This window comes from Agelaius tricolor, unplaced genomic scaffold (genome assembly GCF_023055355.1).
Source record: "Agelaius tricolor isolate 1412-34295 unplaced genomic scaffold, bAgeTri1.0.p SCAF_12, whole genome shotgun sequence".
NCBI lineage: Eukaryota > Metazoa > Chordata > Aves > Passeriformes > Icteridae > Agelaius > Agelaius tricolor.
The window spans coordinates 9776679-9800218 of record NW_027269272.1 but is presented as its reverse complement, the minus strand read 5'-3'; the positions used below and the strand labels follow the sequence as shown (position 1 = coordinate 9800218).

Below are 23540 nucleotides of genomic sequence, written 5' to 3'. Positions count from 1 at the left end.
ATACACAAATAATTCATTATTTAAGATCACGTTTGTGACTAAAATTTCTTCAGTTCTGGAGTAACATTTCTTTGTGTATTGTATTTTAGCATAATGGTAAACAGGGAAGCTTGTTAATACCATTTTCAATATTTTCCTTGCTACTCTGCCTGCATTTCTGTGACTAAGATTGCCCAACATGCAATTCAGGAAAAGAAAAAGACTCCCCAGCTACAGCTGTGTATTGTCCCCTACTGCCAGAAAGTGGAATCTTTTTCTAGATGCAGTTCTTTTGTTTTCATTAACTTGCTGATACATTTGAATTTTGGTGGCATTTATTTTGTGTTCAGCTGGGTTTTTTTTTTCATTTTTTTAGATTTTTGTGTGATTGGCTTTTATTAAACAGCCAGCCATCCAAAAACCTCAGACTTTGCATAGCGACTTCCACATGTGCAGTTGTTTTGAAGTTGCAGTTGCTCAATTCTGACCTATGTGTGCAGGTTTCTTTGAAGTACTACTTTGGGTTATATTTCCTATATATTAATATATATTCTTCATAATTTTATGGATTAGTGGAACTTGAGCTGTTTGTCCCTGTCATTGCATTTAAAATACTTAATAATTGCATTAAAATACTTAATAAACATTGTCAGCTCTTTAGTTTTGAACAAAACCAAAAGACTGTGCTTGTGTAGTGTTCCTGAAAATGCCATGTACCAAACAGATTAGAATGGACTTTCTATTGCTACATCTTATTAAAGTTAATGTTGTCTTATGAGTTGTTATTCTGCTGTGTACTCTGTCTTACAACCATGTAGATTTCTCAAGTTGTTAACAACTTACTTTTTGGCAGAGGCGCAATAAGAAATGCTTGCCAGATGTTAATGATTCTAGGTCTTGAAGGAAGGTCAGTCTATGAAGAAGACTTTGAGGCTCCATTTTTGGAGATGTCTGCAGAATTTTTTCAGGTACAGCAATATTCTAATATCATATTTGGAATGCTGTTATAACTCTCAGATCTCTGAACTGTCAGATTTGGTGGTACTTTACATACTTGTTGCTTTTTTGATGAGTATGTCCATCTCCATTAAATAAGAAAAATAATCAGTAACTTTGCCAGGAAAAGTAACCAAGATTTTACAGAATTAGCATAATTTGAATGAAGTTTTGAGCTATGGGTGCCAATGACATGTACAGTAATCATCATGCTAATCTTGTGCCTGCTTTAGATTATTTCATGTAACTTAGTCTAGATCTGCTTTGCCCCACAGTCTTTTTGAAATGCCAGTAGCATAAAAGGTTCAAAATGTTTCAGGCTTGGAAACCTGTCAAACTGCCTTTGAGGAAACTTTGATACCTTCATAGTTTCCACATTTGTGAGGGTTTTTTTGTAATGAAATAAACCAAGTCAAGGAACTAAGCATATCCAAGTGGCTCTCCAGTTGTTCATCAACCACCAAATAATACATTCCAAATATTTTCTGAGGGTTTTTTTGTAAGATACTTGGAGGAGGAAAGCCAGTTAAGTGCTTGTTGAGTGTAATCATGGTCATCTATTGCTGGAAATTGATAGAATTAAAATCATGTTAAAAATATCTAGATAAGGTAATTTGTGAGTGTCCCATTTCTTATGCAGGATCAATTGTCATATGCTCTAATCTCCTAACTTCCTAGAAAAATAGAAGCATATGTTGCACAGCCATTTAAATGTCAGTGTTCTGTTTTTCATTGGTGTTTATATAAAATTAAGAAAAATAATTACTTTCATTTAAGTTCTATTACTTAGCTTTGCCTGAAAAATAAGACATCTTTTCTCCAAAGATTCTGGTGACCAGTAGGAATAAAAACAATTTGACGTGAAATAATGTGCTCAGCATTGTTACTAATGAGAATAAGGAGAACTACCATCAACTGGTATTTGGAAGGAGTTTTTGATCCTTCCCTTTCCACATCTTAGTTTTCTTTGAACCTGTGGCTAAAACTGTAGTTGGTAACTGGAAACTAAGTTGGCTTGGGTTGTTTTACTATGAAAAACACATTGTTTATATTGCACGTACCCCCTTATGTAACACATTTAGTATAATAGAACCTTTATTTTATGTTAAGTGTGTATGTGAATCTTTGATGTGTTGAACGTGCTGTGTTTGATTTAAACTTGCTTATAAATGCTGATCTGACATGTTTTCTTTTTACCCTTTACAAAAAAACCTAAAGTATTAATTTGTCTTAATCACAGATGGAAAGTCAGAAATTTTTAGCTGAAAACAGTGCTTCTGTATATATAAAGAAAGTAGAAGCTAGAATTAATGAAGAAATAGAACGGGTGATGCACTGTCTGGATAAATCAACAGAAGAACCCATTGTGAAAGTTGTTGAGAGGGAGCTTATTTCCAAGCATATGAAAACTATAGTGGAAATGGAGAACTCTGGGCTAGTTCATATGCTGAAAAATGGGAAGACAGAAGGTAAGACTGCATCATTTGTGAGACCCAAATGCTTCTGATACTGCTTATTGTTTTTAAACGTGGGATAAGTCAAGTTTAACATCTGTGTTTCTGTGTAATCATGGAAACATTTAGTAACTGTTTCACAAACATCTGAGAATATTCAGTGACTATTAAATGGCTCTTAAAACAGAGCCCATACACTTAACTTGTTTCTGTTTAGTACCAGATACAGGTAGTTTTTTGGTAAACCGAGTATCTCATGAGAAATATGAGATACCATTGAATACTATTGAATTGAATATTGAATACTACTCTAGTGGTTTTTGTCAGCAGTTGACCATGAGCCATTTTATTTTATTATTTCCATTCCTCTAATATGTATTTGTGAAAATGCATCACAATTTTTTGGCCCACAGGCAGCTATTTTAAAAGTACTTGTGTAAAAGACTTAAACAGAAGCATTGCAGGGCCAATTCTTGGGGAGGGGATGTTGTTGCAGAAAGGAGTTGGCTCTTTCTGAGGATAAGTAGCAGCTTATTGAAGTGGTTGAAACAGAAGGGCTTGGCTCGATTTGCTTTTCCCTAATAGAGGTTAATGTGGGACAGAGTGACTGAATGAAAATATTATGGAAATAGAACCTAAGTTTCTAAAGCAGCATAATGAAGAGAGGGATTGTAGTATATCAATATTTAGAAATCAGTGCTCACTCTAAAGCCATGAGAAATGGGGAACAGCTTTGCTGCTCAGATTAATGGCCTTTGTTCATTAAAGCAGCTTCACAATTACTAGGTGATAGTCAGAGCACAAAGTGAGCACATTTCCTAGCTGTAAAAAAGAATTACTCTGTTTAAAAAGAAAGTGATAATACTATACTTAAAACTTTCTTCTTTAATATCCAGTTTAGATAACCTTCAGGCTGAGGATGCAAGGATATTGCAGGGTATTCATAAAATACAGGATTTTGTTTAACTTTTATAGGCCTTGGTTTGATTCAGTTAACTAGTAGAGTGGAAATGCTGCTTTGTGAAGATGAGATTTTTCACAAAGGTACAAGGATGGATTGTTCTTTTGGAAAGCAATGTTCAACCTAAACCACATCTCATTATTTTAGGTGGATGAAACACAGTAGTGTAAAAGTGTATGACTGGCTTTAAGATAAATATAAATTCAACTCTGAGTTTTTACCAGTTTTTGCTTTTAATACAGAAACAAGCATCTCATTAGTGCTGTTCTATTTGGTTTAACTTGCTTTCAAAAAAAAAAAAAAAGTTGGATGCAATGCTTGATTTTGGGAATGATAATCTTGGAAACTACTTCTTAAATACCCCTAGAAAGTATAATCTTGCTGAAGGTCTAATAGGTTCACTATCCTTTAGAATTAACATCATCTTTTGCTGTCCTGGAGGTCAGCAATGACAGGTTCCCTGCTACAGACAACCTAGAATAATTGAATACAGTCTCTGATTTTCATTTTGATGCTGCTGCAGTCAGCAGTAAAGCAAAGAGGAGATCAGAAGAATGTGGTGCCTGAGCTGTTACAGGATGCTTTCTGTGGCTCAAGAGGCTGAACTTCAACTGTCAGCTTTAGCTCTGAGATGAATGAGTTCCAGAAGTGTAACACACAGAGGTGTCCTGCATAATCTCTCATTCTTCCTTGCAGACCTTGCTTGCATGTACAAGCTGTTCAGCCGTGTGCCAAATGGTCTGAAGACAATGTGTGAGTGCATGAGCTCATACCTGAGAGAGCAAGGCAAAGCACTGGTTTCTGAAGAGGGAGAAGGAAAGAATCCAGTTGACTACATTCAGGTAGTGAAATACTTGAACTTCCTTTTCTTTCCCACATCCCACACATTAGCAGTTCACCATACACAATTTATAAGGTATACCTTAGTATTGATTCAAAAGGGGCTGTTATTAATAAGCTACATTTATAAATGTTTTTTAATGTACGTTCTCTGAATCTTCAGACATGTTTAGAACTTTCAGTAAAATTGGTTGGAAAGCACATCCTAAGTTTTTGTGCTTTTAGTACTTGCTTTTAATAAACAGCTTACTCAGCCTAATTATCTAACTGCTGGAAACTTCTTGGATTTCCCTAAATGCTATGCCTCCAGAGTGGGTTGTATGTCTGCTGACAAATAGCTTTATAGTGTCCACTTTGTTTAATTTTATGTAACATTAGCTATCAGTGTTTATTGAGGCAAAAATCACATGACAATATTTCATGGCAAGCTTAGCTGTGACTGAGAGGTGAATGTGTTTACAAGTCATAACAAATTACTCATTCCATTCTCTGTCTCCATAAGAAACAGAACAGCTCTGCATGTTAAAAGATGAGAGTGTTCTTTCTTGTTCTCTCTCACTAAGTGATGTGTACCATTAATTTATCAAGATCACAAAATATGCTTCAGAATTATTTGTCATCTTTTCTCTTCCATTGTCTCTGAGAAGAAGGTTTGAAATTTGCATATAAAACTTCAGAGTTTATTGAACCTTAAAGCTGTGTTTCTATAGCTGGAAGATGTTTTATATTTCTTGTGAAAGTGTGTATTCATTAAACATTTCATTTTTTTAAAATGTGTGGTTCAAGTCCTTGTGTCTGTTCTTCATGAGAAACATTTAATGTATGTCTGTCAATCTGCTGTTTTGTTTGAAGACAATAACTGTGCTAGAACTGGTTACTCTTTGAAGAAGCCATTTGAGTATAAAAACATTTTTGATTGGATCATTAATTTTCTGGCAATGCTGAAGCAAACTTCTTACCAGGCTTGCACAATAATCACCTCTTCAAGGCCTGGTAAAAAGAAGAGAGAATGCCCTTGAAAATTTATTGGCTTTAATGATTAAGGACTCTTACATTTGTGGTGGTGTGATTTAGAAAAAAATAAAACAGGGGAAGGGGAATGTGTGCAAATTATGAGAAAAATAAGGGTCTGGATTACTTTGAAGTAATTTTAGCTCCTGATGGGCCTAAAGAGGTATCGTAAAAAATTTAAGTGAGAAAGACAGATCTAAAAACTTAATTATAAAGATAGTATCAAGGTTTCCTGTCACAAAGGTGGAAGGCAAAATGAGGCTGAGGAACACTTGCCCACGTGTTTTGGCAGAGCTCAGCCCCTCAGTATGGACTCCAGCATCTCATGAGGATGTCCTGGGGCAGGGACTGACATTCAGACTGAAAAACCCCCAGAAAGGTTTATCCACCACTTCCACTGAGGGGATGGAAGCAGAGAGGAATATCTATGAATTGAGAAAGCACCTTGCTCTTTTCATCTCAGCCATGTTCATGTGAATCTGTCAAGGACAATAGCACTAAGGAGACAGACATGGAAGCTGCAATAAATCATCAAGAAAAAAACTCCCTCATAGCTCAGCACTGCTTCCACAACATGACATCACCCTGAGCATAATTGGTGAGATGCTTGCAACAGCATTGCCAGGGGATTAGATTTAAAACTTTGTATAATAGTTTGAAGGGATGTTGAAATGCTTTTGTAATTCAAGGTACTAACAGTTTCTCCTGTTTAACACCAGGTTGTTCAGATGGTGTACTCCTGGAGAGGAGACATGAGCTAACCTTGGTAAACAGAGAGATAGTGGGATTTACTTTGAATTTAAAATTTCTAATACGCATTAATTAGCCTGTCTAAAGATCATTCCTTTAAGTGAGATGGTGAGTTCCTAAGAAATATTACTACTTCTTTGAGTAATTCTTGAATGGCTTCTTTAAGTAACCTGATATGAATAATTTCTTAAGAACCTGAAGACATAAATATCATTTAACTTAAAGAGTTTTTGCAGGCAGTGGTTGTCCATGACAAATCTAACTCAAGTGAAATTCTCTCCCCCTGCCTGCCAAATGCTGTCGCAGTTAAAACCTGTGTGTATCATATTTACTTAGCAAGGTGCTCAGGTGATTTTAAGATGCTTCCCCCTTCTAGCTGCAGTTTCTTTAACCTTGGGTGGAGATCTAAAAATGATGCTGAGAGTCCAATGGTTTAGTTCAGAGGAGGCAGTTCAGTTCAGGACCCTAATGCATGTATCTAATTTTCATATGCTCCCAGTGACTCCTAATGATCAGCAAGAAACACACAACTGAATAATGCAGAACATGTCCCTGGATTAAATTAGAGGGAAACAAACACTGACAAGTTTAGGCCTGTTGTTGCAGTGTGTTTTCTCCTCAAACTTGTTCAGTAGCTCTAGGGATGCACTTAATGGGTGCTTAGCCTCAGCTTTCCCATATGCTGTTTATGATACTGACTTTGTCTATGTTGTTTGGAATAGAAAAGGCTTAATGAGTGCAATACCCCTTTAAGTTGTTGATTCAAAAATACAGGAAGTCAACCTGTTTAACAAGGGTGTTTAAAAAGTTTTCTTAATCTGAGAAGTGTATTATAACAAACTGTACTAGTGTTTGACACCAATATTTTAGCCAGTTTATGTGAAAATTGCTTCTATAAGAGATTCATGGCAGCAATAGAAATTTGAAAAGGCAAATGACATTTCAGATACTTTCTAACCATTCTGAACAGAGAGCATTGCAGAACCTCTGACTGTAGATCTGGTTTTCTCTATAGCCTCATCTATTATTATTGTTTCCCAGCTTACAGCTTCACATCAGTGAAAATGGTTTTGCTTTCTTCTCATTTTTGACAGGGTTTGCTGGACTTGAAGAGTAGGTTTGATCGCTTCCTCCAGGAGTCTTTCAATAATGACCGGCTCTTCAAGCAGACGATTGCGGGTGACTTTGAGTACTTCCTCAACCTCAACTCCAGGTCTCCAGAGTACCTCTCATTATTTATTGATGATAAGCTGAAAAAGGGAGTCAAGGGGGTAAGTATAAATCAGCTCAAAATATCATGCTTTTTGTGCTGTCAGCTTGGATGGAATTAAACTAAGCTGCTTTTTGCAGAATTATTTTTATATTAAGAGAAATTATAATTTTACCTTAAAAAGGTGTATGTAACATGTCTGTGCTCATAACACTTTAGATCCAAACTTACCGAAAAATCAGGCATAAGGAGGTCTTTGTGGCTTGTCACCTCTCTCTGAAGCAGCATACCTGAACTACTTATAGCAGATACTGTCTCAAAAAACAATTAGGTTGTGGTAGATTCTGCAGCTCTCTTCTTTTCAAACCTTATGTATAATTTCCTTAAGTATATTTATAGTTTGGCAGCTATTCTCATTATCTAATAATGTCTTTTGAAAATTAATTTGGTTAGAGAAAAGGGTTTATCTTTGCTGCTTTTTACTGGTTTTACATACCAGAGAACTGTTACCATATCTGTGTTCTCGTTCTGAGTACATCTGTTGCCTTCAGTCTTAGCTTCTTTCATGACATTTTCTGAGGTACAGAATCCAGACTGGACAGGATGGTTCAGCTGAGGCTTCAGTTGCTCTAAATAAAACTTAGTACTAGAGCATACAACTAAGACATTGGGAATCAAATAGTAAATCCTGTTTTTTTATAAAACAAATAATCGTTTTATTTGTGTGGCACTAGGCAGGCTTTGCAAAAGATGTCTTAACAGTAAAAAGCTTTCATTCCAAATGAACTTTTCTACTCCTAATACTGATTTCCCTCATGCTGTTTTAAACTTACCCAGGAACTTTTACTGTATTTATCAAATTCTACCCAGTCATTGTTTCCCTTTTCCCTTGCTCTTGCCTTTCCCTTCATTTTAGATCTATTTCTTACTCTACTTTATTGAGTTAGTGCGCTGTTCTTAAGCTGTCAATCATATATTGGACCAGTTTTGTTGGCTACTGTTAGACCATCTGCTGCTGTGAATTACTTGAAGTACTTAGGTTGTGTAAGACACTTGTGCTGGAAGATTAAAACCAGCAAATTATTTCTTTTACAGCTAACAGAGCAAGAAGTAGAAACTATATTGGATAAGGCAATGGTTTTATTCAGGTTTATGCAAGAGAAAGATGTTTTTGAACGCTATTACAAGCAGCACTTGGCAAGAAGGCTTCTCACAAATAAGAGTGTTTCAGATGACTCTGAGAAAAATATGATCTCCAAATTAAAGGTAAGACAGTACTTGCATAATTTTAGGGGGTTTTCTTTCTTTTTTGTTTTCCATAAATATGGTTTCTTCTGGTTTTACATGAGACATACAGATAACATAATCTTAATGGCTGCTAAATACAGAGCTGATTTTGAAAGCCCCAACAGAAATTACAAAAGGTTTTTCAAATATTTTCATGGAAATAAAGGAAGGAAGTACTGAAAAGCCCCTGTGATGAGAGTGCAACCTAGAAAACAATTTTTTTCCAAGTTTTTAAATAATAGGAGAACTGCAGTGACTGAATTTGAAGACTATGTTTTGTCCTGGATTTTCCATTATTTGCAGTACAATTTTGTTACTGCTTGTATTGTTGTTTTTTAGTTGTCTCCATCAGCAGACTGGTGATAGTGCTCAATTCCTTTTTGATTAAGTGGTTTGAAAAAAAAAAAAAACCTTCATATCAGTCTTTAGAAACTTATTTTCTTTAGCTGAGTAAATACTGATTAAATAGACCACGAGATGGAGAAGAATGTAAAGCCTAAAGTTGAACAGACCTTAAACAAAGTTCTATTGCAGCTTCTTCTCAAGGTGCATGACAAAGAATTAGAGCACTTCTGAAGCAGAGGGATCCTAAAACTGCACTGCTGCTTATTTTTGAACTTCATATTCTATCAGTGAGCCAAGCCTGTTTGTATCAGATTTCTCCAAATTTCTCAGTATTAATTCCTTCTCAATTACCTCTCCACCACTTTGAGCCTGGTGATTCAGAAAGCACAGGGCACACATGCATTTGCAAGATGAATCAGTGCACATGAGGTGCCCTCTTTTCTTACAGAGCTGCAGAGTGGTCAGGATGCTGAATCTAGCAGGCTTCCTTTCCCATCTATTCCCAGTATGTGTTAGAGATGGGCACACAGTCCTGCCTGTGCACATCTGTCCATGTGCAGGTGTTCCTGATTCTCACAAGGCCTAGGAATTTTGCTGGGTAGTCTGCAGTCAGCCTTCAAAATAAAAAACTCCCAGGACAACAGGGGTTTCCTTGTGATATAAATAGGGTCATTCCCCTTTACAGAATTGTGCTAAAAGCAGGTGAAAGTGCATGTCTTGATTTGATTTCACGGTTTTTTTAATATTTCAGTTTTTTTAATATGATATAGAAATCTAAGACATAAATATAATAATGGAGAAAAGAGAAGGAAAGCAAGTTAAGATCTGTGTAGGGTTAGATCTTTATACAAGGTAGGAGTCTTTTCTGAGAGCTGAATGTAATGCAAATGGAAATTCCAGTAACCAAAAGTACAGAAATGTAATTTTGGGGATTTATAAGCTAACTTTAGTCTTGCAGTTTGCCTGTCAGAAGCTTTGTTATCGTAGTGCTGGTACAACAAATGATTTTGTGGTTTTAGACTGAATGTGGATGTCAATTCACGTCGAAACTGGAAGGAATGTTCAGGGACATGAGCATCTCAAACACAACGATGGATGAGTTCAGGCAACATCTTCAGGCAACAGGGGTAAGTGCTGGGGTCTGTGTGCTTGACCTTTTGCTTCAGTACAAACCCTGCACCTGTGTCCATTCTTGTGCTTGTGCTTCTTCATTTGCTGGAAAATGTGTGTGCTGAGAAGGACTTGGTCAGCTTGTGCAGCTTGTTCCTTTTTTCACTGTGTGTCTTATCTTATAAAGTGTATCAGCATTTCCTGAAATGCCAGAGTCAGCTGGGACTTCCATCCACAGCTCAAGAAGTGCCAGTTCCATTCCATAAAATCTGTGTGTCCAAAAGGCTGGGCCGTGGCTGCGCGGCTCAGCGGCTCTGCCGGGCGGCACCGCCAGGGGGCGCCCTGTGCCCGCCCCCGGCTGCCAGCTGTGCCCGTACCCCCAGCTGTGCCCGTACCCCCAGCTGTGCCCGCCCCCCGGCTGCCAGCTGTGCCTGTCCCCCCCCATCTGTGCCCGCCCCCCGGCTGCCAGCTGTGCCCGTCTCATCCAGCTGTGCCCGTCCCCCCATCTGTGCCCGTACCCCCTGGCTGCCAGCTGTGCCCATACCCCCCAGCTGTGCCCGTACCCCCCAGCTGTGCCTGTCCCGTCCAGCTGTGCCAGTCCAGCTGTGCCTCTCCCCCCCCAGCTGTGCCCCCCAACTGTGCCCACCCCAGTATTCTGCCCCTGAGTATTTCTCAACAAAGCCTCCCATTCTTCAAGGTTAATGGTCAGTTGTGATGTGTATTTTTTGCTAAGAGCAAGAAAAATGCTGCATGCTGCAGGTATTTGCAAAGCACACCATCTCAAGTTGAGCTTTCCTAGCACAATCAATGCCTTTGCTAAAACTGCTATTTTATTGCAGATGTCAAAATTTAGTTTTGGAAGTTTTCTTGCAAATTGTCAAATATTGATTTAGTTGTTTAATTAGAAAAATTACACTGCCTTGTAAGAGTAGGCCCTTGGAGTATTTTAGGGAGACATCATTCTTTTTGAGATATCAGTTTACTTTCTCTAAAACATTATTTTTTCTGTACTGATGCTCAGTAACACTTAATAGTATATAATAAACAGCCAAGTAGTTCCCTGTGTGCAGGTAAGTAGGGTCAGTACATGAACCTGTTTGGGTCAGTTTCAGAAGTCTGGATGCCAGGAATATTTTCATGGATAAACTCTGTCCAGTGTCCCTGGTTGTGCAAGGTGATACGAAATCTTTGTTGTCTTGAAGCAGTTGGCTGAAATCCTCCTCATCAGCATTCTGTGACTCATCATGAGTGGGAGACCAGCATGTTCTCTAAGGGGATTCAGAAAAGGATGGAGAGGAATTGGATAAAGGTGTTTTTGAACAGGCAGCTTTACTACTGGTTTGTTTGGTGTCTCTGCTTTAGAGGCTAGTCATGTTTTGCTTCTGGAATGCTTGAAATGTAAATTTCAATAAAAATTTGTTGGAGTATTCCCCTTTTTTGGTAGCATGGCTGGCTTGGACATGTAGGGAAAGAGGGGGTTGTGCTTAAAGATTCATTTACATGACAATCTTAAAATAAATGAGTTAATAAATGATATCTCTATCTTCTTTTTAACTATATACAGCTAAGAAGATGAATTTAAAATGTTAACAGATGTTCTGTTAGGCTTTATTTAAAACTACTTCTTTCTCTTGGCAAGACACCAGCAGTTTATGTGATGGTTTCCTTGTGGTCAGCCTAATCGTGGCCTTTTAATGAAATTTCCAGAAGTACTATTCAGGAAATGCAGGAAGATTTGGGGGATTTTGTTATTGTTCAATTGCTGGTGATACTGTGTTTTTTATTAAATAGTTTGTTCTGCTCCTTTTTAAACAGTTTCAGTACCTTGAATGTGTACAGTGCCTCCTAGAGGTGTCAGGCATCTGCTTTTCTCACAGTAATCCCACCTGCAAAGTTTCCTTCTGGATCCTCTATCCTGAGATACAGGCAGTGCCAAGGGCTGTGTAGATGATTGATTTGCTCTCAGAAAGTGGAAAGCTCAGCACCAGGGGAAGTCCAGGCTTAGAGATTGAGAAATTTTTGTAACTGTGATCCTGGAACTCTTCTTGGGGTTCTGTAAAGACTGGGTCACTTCAGGGTACTTTCCACTAGTTCATACCATTTTCATGCTGAAAAGACATCTTGTAAAATAAAGTGCTGCCAAAATTTTTTTGTGTTACCAACTGCTTAGTGCTTATCATGTAGGATGGGAGACATTCTGAATTAGTGCTCTGTTCTGGTCTGGCAAAGACCAAAAATTTTGGGGAAATTGTTGCCATCTCAGCTCAAATGTTTCAGTTCCAGATAAATATATTTTCTGTATCTTTCTGTCTGTGCTGATGGCCTTTTTCCACACTTTGTCTGGAAGAAGAAAACTGTTGAAACTTGCTGAGGTTTGTCAGAAGTTTCCTGGGCACAAGCTGGTTGGTGCACACAGGCTTTCAGTACACACAATACAAAAAACTCTTCTGTAGTGCATGGAAATGCTGCTCTGCTATTGGATAGTGAAAGTTAGAGTTCAGGTAGCAGTTTTTGACCTTCTAAAACATATTGTGTTCTATTTCTGTGTAGTGGATTTATGTAAGTTGAATATTGTTTGCTTTGGGTTTTTTTGCCCATAATGTGTGTTCTTTGAAGGTATTGGTTCTACTCCTAAAGCTGAAAGTAGTCCATTTTAAGCTTAATAATGCTCAGCTTAGTTGGGATACCTAATGAGGATTATGCATCACTGGTAGCCAGACCTTTATCATCTATGAACACATCTTTATAGATCAGCACTTGAGCTGGGGAATGTTTCCTCACCAGTGCTGAATATTCAGAGTCATGGCTGTCCTTAGGGAAAGGGAGTAGGTGGGCTGTGCAAAAGTGAGTCACTGTTGGCATTGCAGTCCAGAGATAAGCTCCCTATGGTTCAGTATTAGATAAGCAGTATCTCCTCCCTTCTTCCAGAGAGTACATTTAGAAAGAGTTATTTTGGAACTGACACATTTCATGCAACCCAGCTTTATTGCATGTCATCAAAAAACCCATTTACAAAGATTTGTTGTACGTATCACAAGTTCTGTTTATGATCACAGACACTTAGTTCTTGATTAAGAATTCCTTTTGTTCAATTCTGTGTGCTCTTAAATGCCAGAGGGGAATAATGTAGAGGATTTTTGCTGTACCATCTACTCTGATAGTGATGAATCAATGTATTTGTCTGGTTTTGTAAAAAGAATGTTTACAGATATGTCTATTTCTTTTGTAGCTAGACAAAATTCTAAATATTTTACACTGATACAAAGTGGTGAAACATGGTCTTGTTTTAAAATAGTGTATGTTTTCTTCCAATTACCCCTAGGTCTCACTAGGAGGTGTTGATCTCACAGTGCGTGTCCTCACAACAGGTTACTGGCCTACCCAGTCAGCCACACCAAAGTGCAACATCCCTCCAGCTCCCAGACATGCTTTTGAAATATTTAGAAGGTATGTATTACTGCAGATTTTTAGGTAGAGGTTTACGAAGGAACTTTCTAAATTTACCTGTACAATTTTTTTTTACCTGCACAGATGTTTTTTTAATGCTTTAACAGCTTTATTGTTAAAGATGTGCTGGCCAACTGTTCTTTTTCAGCTTATGTAAAAATTGGACAATGCAATACTTGTATTATGATGCCTGAGGTTTTGAGAGATTTTTAAATAAAATTCTGACAGAAGTTCATGTTTTGAAAAAGCAAAAATTTAAGAATGTCCTCAATAGCTCCAAAAGGCTATGTAACTTTTTAAATTTATTTTCTCTTCAATACAAAATGTGAGCTATATATTGTTTTCATTTCAATTCTATTACAGATTTTATTTAGCCAAACACAGTGGGCGACAGCTGACACTCCAGCATCACATGGGTTCTGCAGATCTCAATGCCACTTTCTATGGGCCTGTTAAAAAGGTAGAGAATCAAGATTATATAAATATTGTATCTCTTGTTACAAGTAAGCAAATGCAATTTTTTTGTAACTTCAGAATTTTGTAAAATAGAAGCAAACCCATTGAGAATTTCTGTGCAGTAGTTTTGCTTTGACTTTTTTTCCCCCTCTGAATTTAATTTGAATGCATCACTCAGCATCATCTTTTACTTGTAGAAAAGTAATAAATGTGATCTTGAAGGGACCTCAGCCGTTTAAGTGGTTTGGATTTTTTTGACTGTCAGTGAAAAGTGAAAAGAAACTTGTTACTTATAAGCCAAGTTTAGCCTGCTTTTCATTTATAGAAGTCCAACGCTTAATTTGTATATGTACAAGAAAGGAATTTTATAGTGATTAGACCAGTACTAAAATGCTAAGCTGGAACTAGTAATGGTATGATGCTTGGGGATGTAGGAGCCTATGCAAATTGAAAGCAAAATTCTTACAACAAAGTATTAATAACATGCACTTGTGAGGACGTTGAAATTGTGTTACTGTGGGATAAATAGGTTGATAACTTTAAAGGTAAGCTTAAGAAAACTTGAAGGGTGGATAAGTAATGGAACAGGGGCCTCAGAGGTGGTGGAGTCTCCATCCTTAGCAATGGTCAGTGTTTGATTGGTGGCTGTAGATGGCCTGGCCTGGGCTCTGTATGGAGCTCAATCTCCCTGGCATTGTAAGGCAGCTGCTGCAGGAGCATCCTGGCCATGCCCCCAGGTGTTTGCCTTTCTGTCACTTCTGTAGGCTGATCTCCTGGAGAAATGTTTCACATGAAATTTTCATCTTACCAGGATAAAACACTTTTCAGTGAAGAGTAATCTAACAGTACTTTTGGAATTTTAAAATAGGAAGATGGCTCAGAAGTCGGTGTAGGAGGTGCCCAAGTAACTGGCTCAAACACACGGAAGCACATATTGCAAGTCTCCACTTTCCAGATGACAATATTAATGCTATTTAACAACAGAGAAAAATACACTTTTGAGGTAAGTGTCTGGGTTTCTCACCTGATTCTAAATAACTGGTTTGGGCACTTTCTTGTCCTCTTGAGTTAGGCATTTGAAGATCAGGTGCCTCTCATTTTATTTGAGTATGGATCAGGCCAAGCAGATCATTAGCAATGCACCTGGGAAGCAGTTCTTGGGGAGGAAATTATGTGAGAGCTGAAGGTTTCAGAAATGTTTGAGAATTATGAGTGTGGTTGTTCTAGGCCATTGAGCTGTAGAAAAGCTGAAGTTGAAATGCAGCAGGTGGCTCCATTTCCTCATTTTGTCTTTGAGAAGCTGGATTTAGAGGCCAAAGGGTGGAGAAGGGTTTGTATCCTGGCTTCTTGGATACATAAGTAAAATTGGCAGGCTGGACTGAGCTTGGAGGATGAATCAAAGAACTTCCAGCCCTTCTCTGAGCTGATCAGCCAGAAAGGACAGTGAAAAAGGGTCTGGATACATTCTTAACAAGGAGACTAGAGGGGTGTGCTGGGAAAGGCTAAAATGTCAGCTAAGAGACGACGATGATGATGATGATGATGAAGGCTTAAGGAGAGGAGGAGGATCATGTGCCTTGTTGTGTGGGCACTATATTGTTTAGATAAATTGATAGTTTTATTTTGGACATTATCTTCTGTTTGAGAGAGCATTGGCAGCCTTGAAAAGCAGTATGGGTGCAGTTTGGAACAGTTGATTTCCAGGTTTTCTCATCTGCTTTTGACTGTGCTATGCATAGTAATCATCTGCCTTTTTGTTTGGATTGTGTTTTCAGCTTACTTGGCATACTTCTAGCCTGTTAATAAAGAAGGTTTCTTTGAAATGGTCTCAGTAGTGATTAAGGAAGGCAGGATTTGATAAGGGACTCTTAATAAACTACTGATAATTTAGAATGTTATTTTAGAACACAAAGTCCTGTGTGTTATGAAATCCATTGCAGGAGCATTACAGCTTTGAGTGCTTTGCAGAATATTTGAGGGAGTGAAAACAAGGAGGGGAACTTAACAGCTCTCTTTTTTCTTGAAGCTGATTTTGAAATTGGGCTGGTAGCTGCCTTTTTCCACCAAATTGAAAGCTTAATGAGTAGTAGAGCCTTACCCACATATGAATAAATAACACTTGGGAGAGCAGTGAAAAATACAGTTTTTAATACATACTCTAAATTATACTTTATTTTACCAAGACCAGGTGATAGAGAAATATGTCCATCTGCTTTTAGGTTGTATGTTTTGTTTATTTCTGGTTTGGGAGTTCTTAAGCTCTTGCTTTGTGTCCCACTTGAACTAAAACGTTAAGGAGGCATATTTGTGTTCTTTGGTTTCTTTGGTGAAGTGTGTGGGAATTGTCTTTGACCCCAGCCAGGAAAGCTTATGAAAACTTCAGAGGAGAATGCATTTTATCTTTGTTCATTGATTACTGGACACCCTGATGAACTGCTGAGTGCTGGGCACCCATTCCTTCTCTCTTGTGTCAGATGAGTGCTTTCAGTGCAGCAGAGCACGTGAGCTGACTTGTGTGTGCTGCTGTATCCTAAAACTGTCTGATACACAAAGTGTTTCTGCAGATTCACAGCTCAACAGATTCATCTGAAGTTGCCTTCACAGCTGAACAGACTTTGCTGTTTTATTTTTCATTCAGTGTGATTATTAATTGCAAACTTGATAAGATCCTCATAATAATCCTAATAACCATTAGGCCATGTGATTGAGGAAAAAATGGGATACTGATAATGCTAAAATTATCCATAAAATACTGTGGAAACTTAAAAGATAGTTTTAGAAAATTTCTTCACAAAAAAGTGTATACATTTATTGTATTCCTGCACAGCAACATTTTATTTGTATATGCAAAATAGCTATTGGCCATATAGATGTAGGTTAATGCTTCTGAAGTGGAAGAGGAAGAATCTTCATGCAGGCCTTCAAAGAATGCTAATTTTTTCTACAAATTCAATTTCTAATCAAGTCTTATACTCAACATATTTTTCAGTTGATTTACATTACAGCTCAGTATTTTAAAAGGTGAGATACTCACTTTTTGTAATGGCATCAGAAATAAGCATGGTTCTTTATGTTTAACAAACAGGAAATACAGATGTGACCATAGTAGAAGTTGTGGAATAATTCCACAAAAATGAGAAATTAGAACTGTAAACTAGATATTAGAACTGTAAAGGAAATTCCCTCTTTTGCTGTATTCTCTGGAAGGCAGACAAGTTGCAGTCTGTAAATAAAACTAAAAACACTTTTTATTATAAAAATGATAAAATTATTTTCCTTTTTTTTTTCCTGCACATTTTCCTTCTAATAATCTGTTTTCTTGTATAGAACTGTCAGAGTTCCATACCTGGAATGATTTCTTTTGTAGCCCCCAGACAGAGCTATCACTTGATAATATTTTAGCACTGAGATTGTGTAATCAGTACTACTCCTGTGAACAAATCTAATGTGTTTTTTAAAATAAGGCATTTTTGGAGATGAGGAAGAAGTATACATTTCTCACTGCTACATCAAATATCTACATAAAAATATGTTCAGGAAAACATTATGCTGCAGGCTGAGGGAAAGAGAGCACAGGAACATCTGTTATTCCCATTTACATTCATAACTGCATTTTTTTTATTCAGCTTGAAATTTTTGGCTCCTTCTGAGGCAGCATATTGCAGTGCAATTCTTTGTGGTCCTTACTTTAATGCTGGGTCATAAATTCTAAAAGTGAAATAGTTCAAGTGTGTTCATGGCTCAGTGTGAAGTACAACAGCAAATAGTGGTTTATATAAGGATAGGTGGCATGAAACCCCCTCAAACTCCCTTTTGCTCTTTGTTTCACTTTTGTTAAAAGCAGAGGATGTATATATGGCTTTGTAGAACTGATGTAGTTTTGAAAGGATTAATTTAAAAATCAAAGTTTGATCAAAAATCAAAGTTTGGGAGCCTGCATGTCACTGGCATTACATCATTAATAAGCTGGGTTTGGTTTGTAGCCTTTAAGGCTTTTCATTTATCTAAGCTCTAAAATCTTGCACCTTCCCTTGGTTTGGTAAATTTTGGGCTGATCAGTCCATTTCAGTAAGGTTTTTTTGTTGTGACCATGTAAAGGATTATAGCTTCTTGGGATTTTTTTTAAATACTACTTTGTAATGAATCTGAAAAAAAATGTGTGAAGGTGACAACTGTGTTTGAAATAAAGCAGCAAAGGAAGAAATAGTAACTTTCTATGAGCAGCTTGGGAAGAAATGATTTGATACTAGGAAATAGTTAAAATATGTGGATATTCACAACTTCAAATGGTATAAGTATTTCTGAATGCATTATGCTAAGAATACTCTTAGGAACATTATAGTATTTCCTAATCATCTATAAGCAGAAGGTACCAAAACCCCTGATTTTTTTATTTTTTTGACTGGGTGATTTTATTTTTTTTACCTCATTCCAGTTCACTTGACCTTATGTCAAAAACAGTTTTATGTGGCTTCACGTAAAGTCACCACCTCTGTGTGTAGTGTCAAGGTGAAAAATAATGCCCATTTTGTCTGAGTCTTGGCATCACAGAGAGCTGGTAGTGAGGTGCTGTGCATGAGGTGCAGTCTAATTCTTGATAAAAGTCTGAGTCAAAGCCACTACATCCAAATCATTTTTATTGAATGTTGTCAGTGGTGCCTGAAGACAGAAAAGTGGCTGTTTTTTCTGGGTTGATTTAAGAAATAACTTGAGTACACTCAAGAAATAACATTCTTTGATAGAATTTAGTTTGATTCTTCTGGTCACTCTTTAAAGATCTTTTAACAAGTTGTTAATAGTTCTTTACAGATCTTAGCATTTTGATCACTTGGAGTTGTTACTGTTTTTAAGCTAAGGTCATCACATGGACTTGTGTGCCACGAGAATCAGGAATTTATGGGGACAAAAGGGCTTGATACTGCCCTTGGAAGCAAAGTTGGGGAAGCTGAGAAAGGGATAGCTCTTGGGGACAGCTGCTTGTCTGCAAGGTTTGTTTTTCCTCTTTAGCTCCTACAAGTCCCTCAAGAGTCTGAATAAGAATGTGGAATCAGAAGTGTCTGCAGTTTCCTCAGGCTAGAAATAGGAAGAAAAGAGATGAGAAGAAATGAACTTTTACTGAAGAGAGCTCAGTAAATACATAAGGTCTGAGAGAGCAGCATAGTTAGCCTTCTCCTAGAGCATATTAAGGCATCATTCTGCATCCAGTGTAATTTATTTACTAGCTCATGACCACTGTTGACTTGCCTAACATCCATCTCTCAGCTGACTCTTGAGAGCACTGACAGAGGTACACCAGGTTATGTACACGTTTTACAAACAGTCTTCTTCAAAATTCATATATTTGCTGCACTATAATGGGCTCTTTTTGTATTTCACCTGGAGCAGTCCTAGCCAAAGGCATCTGGGCTGTAAATAAATTGTTGGAGCTATTCAGAAGGGAGGTATGATGATCTAGAGTATTTGTCTGCTGCAGTGAAACCAGACATTGTTTGCTCCATTTGTAAAGATCTCTTTTAGCAGCATGGCTGAACACAAAAGTATTTGTGCATCTCTTGGTCAGGAATGCTCATGAATGGTCATGAACATCATGGATGTTTTCCATCACTGAGTTAGTCAGAAGGTTTGGTTTTGCCCTGTTCAGCAAACCCTGGAAACAGTTAACAAATGCTTTCAGCCCTCTCAGAAGTTACAGGGAAATGGAACAGCTGGTTATTCATTCTTCTCCTTCAGCTCATGGTGACTGTTCATGTGACAGAATTCACTGAGTGTTGACCCAGGTGGATCATTTTGAACAGTACCCACTGAGACCTTGCTGCTGAACGAGTCCTGACCTTTCAAGTGCCACAACTATCACAGTTTTACTTTAAGCAATCCCTGATGTTGTGTGCAACACACAAACTTCTGCCACAGCCATGAGCTAACAAAGTATTCTTCTTTAGGAAATTCAGCAAGAAACTGATATCCCTGAAAGAGAACTGGTTAGAGCCCTACAGTCCCTTGCATGTGGCAAACCAACACAACGTGTCCTCACAAAAGAGCCCAAGTCAAAAGAAATAGAAAATGGTCACATATTTACAGTGAATGATCAGTTCACATCTAAACTACACAGAGTCAAGATTCAGACGGGTAAGTCAGCTTTATATTCTACTCTCTTGCAGTCTGCCTTAAAACTTCAAATCATCTTTTGCAGGATTGATGTCCATAGAGGTAAAAGGAGAAAACTTTTTTTTCTTGGTGATTAGTTGCATCAAAATGAAAATTCAAATGCCAAGAAGAGTATGGAAGTCAGTTAAGCCTTTTACTTTACAAAATTTGTAATTATCTCTTACAGGAAATACTGAAAGAAAAATAAAATCCAAATTAAATAATAAAATGAAAAATATGCTACTGATTGATTCAGAAATAGGAAAATTGCCTCATAAGTTGCTGTACTGCAGTGAAATGAGTGATGTTTTTAGCCCATGATACAACAGCCATTTTCAAGTACCAGGTAGCTTATAATGGTTTTGGGCAGTGATTTGGGTTTAACAAATAAGGGAAGCTGAGTGTATAATAACCACTTCATTAGCTTATAGAAGTGCTGGTGCTTGTGCCTGCAAGCAGATTTGAGTACTGTTCAAATTTTAACATAGTCGTAATTAAATAACAGTTTGTTATCTTGTCAGTTGCTATCAAAATATGCCAGAAAGTGTTAGTATGTTCTTGTGGCTGCTTTTCATTTAAACAAAAAAAAAAATCAACTTTGAAAATGTCAAAACTCAGGAAAATATAACTTGATGTCTAGATGAAATAAATAGTGAAGCTAACACACAATGAAACACATTTTAATTTTGCTAACATAATTTACATTCTCTATTTTCTTCAAGTTGCTGCCAAACAAGGAGAATCTGATCCAGAAAGGAAAGAAACAAGGCAGAAAGTAGATGATGACAGAAAACATGAGATAGAAGCTGCTATAGTTCGGATAATGAAATCTAGAAAGAAGATGCAACACAATGTGCTAGTAGCAGAGGTATGCTGGTACTGAGTTTTGCTTTTGCTATTATCTCATTAAAGTTACACAGCTCTTACTAACATGATTCTGAAAGGCTTTTGAGGGATGCTGTATTTAACCCATCCTTTCTTTTCTCCATGTCTCTCTGAAGACACCTAAATCCTTACTCTTCACCTTAGGATGTACTCACGGGTGTATCTAATTTTCCTTCCTACTTTTAGTGCTGCTATGATGTTAAATTGCTTGAAAAGCAAACCAGTGTGCTTTACATTATTTTTGGCTTTGATCATGTTACTGAGCAGAGAAGCAGTCCTGCTGCTTTTCACTGCTAAGCTCACACAGCTCCAGGACATGACACATTTTGCCCTCCTGAACTCCCTCAGAGCTGTGAAACTGGGAGCATTCTCAGGTTGTGACCATGCCTCTGTGGAGCTTTGAATCATACCCCAACATGAGCAAGCAAGTGGAGGGACTGTCAGAAGTCTGCAAGCTGCTTTTTATGCTCTGTAGCTGTCACCATCTCTGTCTGAATACATTTTTCTGGTTGTTGTGTTCTGTTAGGGTACATCAAGATCTTCCTTGCGCTGTGATTTTATATTGTTGGCTTTATTCTGTTTTAGGTAACTCAGCAGCTGAAGGCCCGATTCTTACCAAGTCCAGTTGTTATTAAAAAACGTATTGAAGGACTTATTGAGAGAGAATATTTGGCACGAACACCTGAGGATCGCAAAGTATACACTTACGTAGCATAAAATGCGTTCAGAAAATTTGATTTATTCTTGGACTATACTCTTCGCATGAACTGGGAAGTTCTTTTAAATCATTAATATTAAGACGACCATCTTCTCTATTAAATTACAGTACATGTTCTAGACCATTCAGATCAAGCCTTTTACTCCTTTTGAGAGTTTTTGACATGAATTAATTGAGCTTCAGGCTTTTCAACGTTATCCCTGTAGAGATCATCCTTACAATTCTTCGGGAAAATGTGAATGTGCTGCGTTTGTTTTCAATACTGTATGAAAACAGAGAAATAAAAATGACTTTAGAAAATACAGCTCATTTAAAAAAATAAATTTGTTGGAATTTCATTTCCCCAGATCTTCAGTGTTGATGTAAATGTGTTTCTGTAGTGTTGCTTAGCACTTGGCGCATTGTATAAGTTGGGTTTAAAAGAAACCACAAGTGGTAAGGCAAAATTCCCACTTACCTTGCTCTGCTTCAAATGTTTTTTTTTTAACTAGACATGTTCAATTTAAATACTTGCTAATTTTTTGAAGACCCAAGAAGACAACTTGAGCATGCTTCACTCTTCCAGCTGCACTCACTGTTCCAACAACATGAATCAGGAACTTCTGGGGGCTCAGAAAAGACCGTAATAATTTTGGCTTTCCCTTCTGTAATTTGAGTTCTTCTAAATTAAACTCTATATTGATTAGGTTTTTTCTGGTTTCTTTATAGGAAAAAGGACAAGATTTTAGTGTGTATAAACTGTATAATAATTTTTGCTGTTGTACTCACTGCTGATGGTGGATTGTACAGGGCGATGTTTTTATTTCACTAAATGTAGACAAAATAAATTTAAAATAAATGGATTTAGTGTACACAAACAACTAATTCAAGTGTGTTAGAGTACAGGGTTGACAATCTTTGGAATTAAATACTGTCCCCTGGGGATGTACTGGGATTATATTTTGTTAATAAACATCATAGATGGAGCTGTAGCCCCAGGGCTTCCCATCATAAATGCATATTTCAGGAGATTAAAGTGAAGCCAGCGTGCACTATTTGTTTTTAAAAATGCATTTTAAACATGCAATAAAAAATTGTTACTGTAATGAAATTTTTAGTTCTTACCCTGAAACGTTTTTTCTTCTTGACAGTATGCTGCAAAAATAGATTAAAAATAGCAGTTTGATGGCATCATTCTTCTCACAGTTAGAAATTTTTGAGTGTGCATTGTACTGCAGTTTTTATTAAACCGACATTCCAGTGCACATATTCTGTGCTTTCCCAGCATAACTATTTTTCTGCTTTAATTCAAAACAGTATTTTTTGTCTTGGTTCACATTACTTTCACCCATAGATCTTGATAAATATAGTTGGGATGGGCTTTCTAATATGAAGAGCTGGAAATGAAGCAAAAAGAAAAGCTTGGTTGTAGAGCACCTGCCAGAGCAGTTCTTGATGGGCTGTGCTAAACAAGTGCATGGTGCTGGTGCAACATTTCAGTGTGACTGGAGGGTGTTTTTCACAATGTGTCCCCACAATTTTAGCCCTCTGCAGCCTGTTAAGGTACAAGTCCTGGCTGCTGTTCAAGAGCAGGATATTTCTTCTAAAGAGAGGGACTGGAATTAGGATGATATTTTAGCTTGGCTATTTGGAAGCTTTATTTATGAAGCTTTAAGTTTACTGCACACCCCCAACACACCTACACACGCACAGAGTAGTTTTTGAACCAGCAGAAGGAGGTGGTGGCTGAAGAACTTTCTTGCCTTGTCCATCAGGAATTTAGCCCCAAAGGAAAGAGCTGGACCATTGGCCCTATTGAAAAGGTGTTTGCTGGCTGTTACTAAAACACCTCTGTCTCTGCACAGGGTATGCAAATCTTAGTAGAGATGTGGTCATTGTAGAGCCAGTACAACAGTACTAAACACAGGGAGCTGATCTGGGGTTTTGATTTTGTTTAAACTCATCAGA

General features: G+C 37.5%; 1 protein-coding gene across 1 annotated transcript in view; it reads left to right on the top strand.

The window, feature by feature from the left end:
- Positions 1-22453, top strand: part of CUL3 (cullin 3) — a 55715-nt gene extending 33262 nt beyond the window's left edge. Inside the window, exons 5-16 of the mRNA XM_071437500.1 lie at positions 833-947; positions 2216-2444; positions 4087-4232; positions 7086-7262; positions 8297-8467; positions 9853-9960; positions 13266-13390; positions 13754-13850; positions 14715-14849; positions 19786-19972; positions 20713-20858; positions 21461-22453. Of these exons, the coding sequence (XP_071293601.1) occupies positions 833-947; positions 2216-2444; positions 4087-4232; positions 7086-7262; positions 8297-8467; positions 9853-9960; positions 13266-13390; positions 13754-13850; positions 14715-14849; positions 19786-19972; positions 20713-20858; positions 21461-21592 (1768 nt within the window). The 3' untranslated portion in view covers positions 21593-22453. The remainder of the gene's footprint in view (positions 1-832; positions 948-2215; positions 2445-4086; positions 4233-7085; positions 7263-8296; positions 8468-9852; positions 9961-13265; positions 13391-13753; positions 13851-14714; positions 14850-19785; positions 19973-20712; positions 20859-21460) is intronic.
- The last annotated feature ends 1087 nt before the right edge of the window (positions 22454-23540 follow it).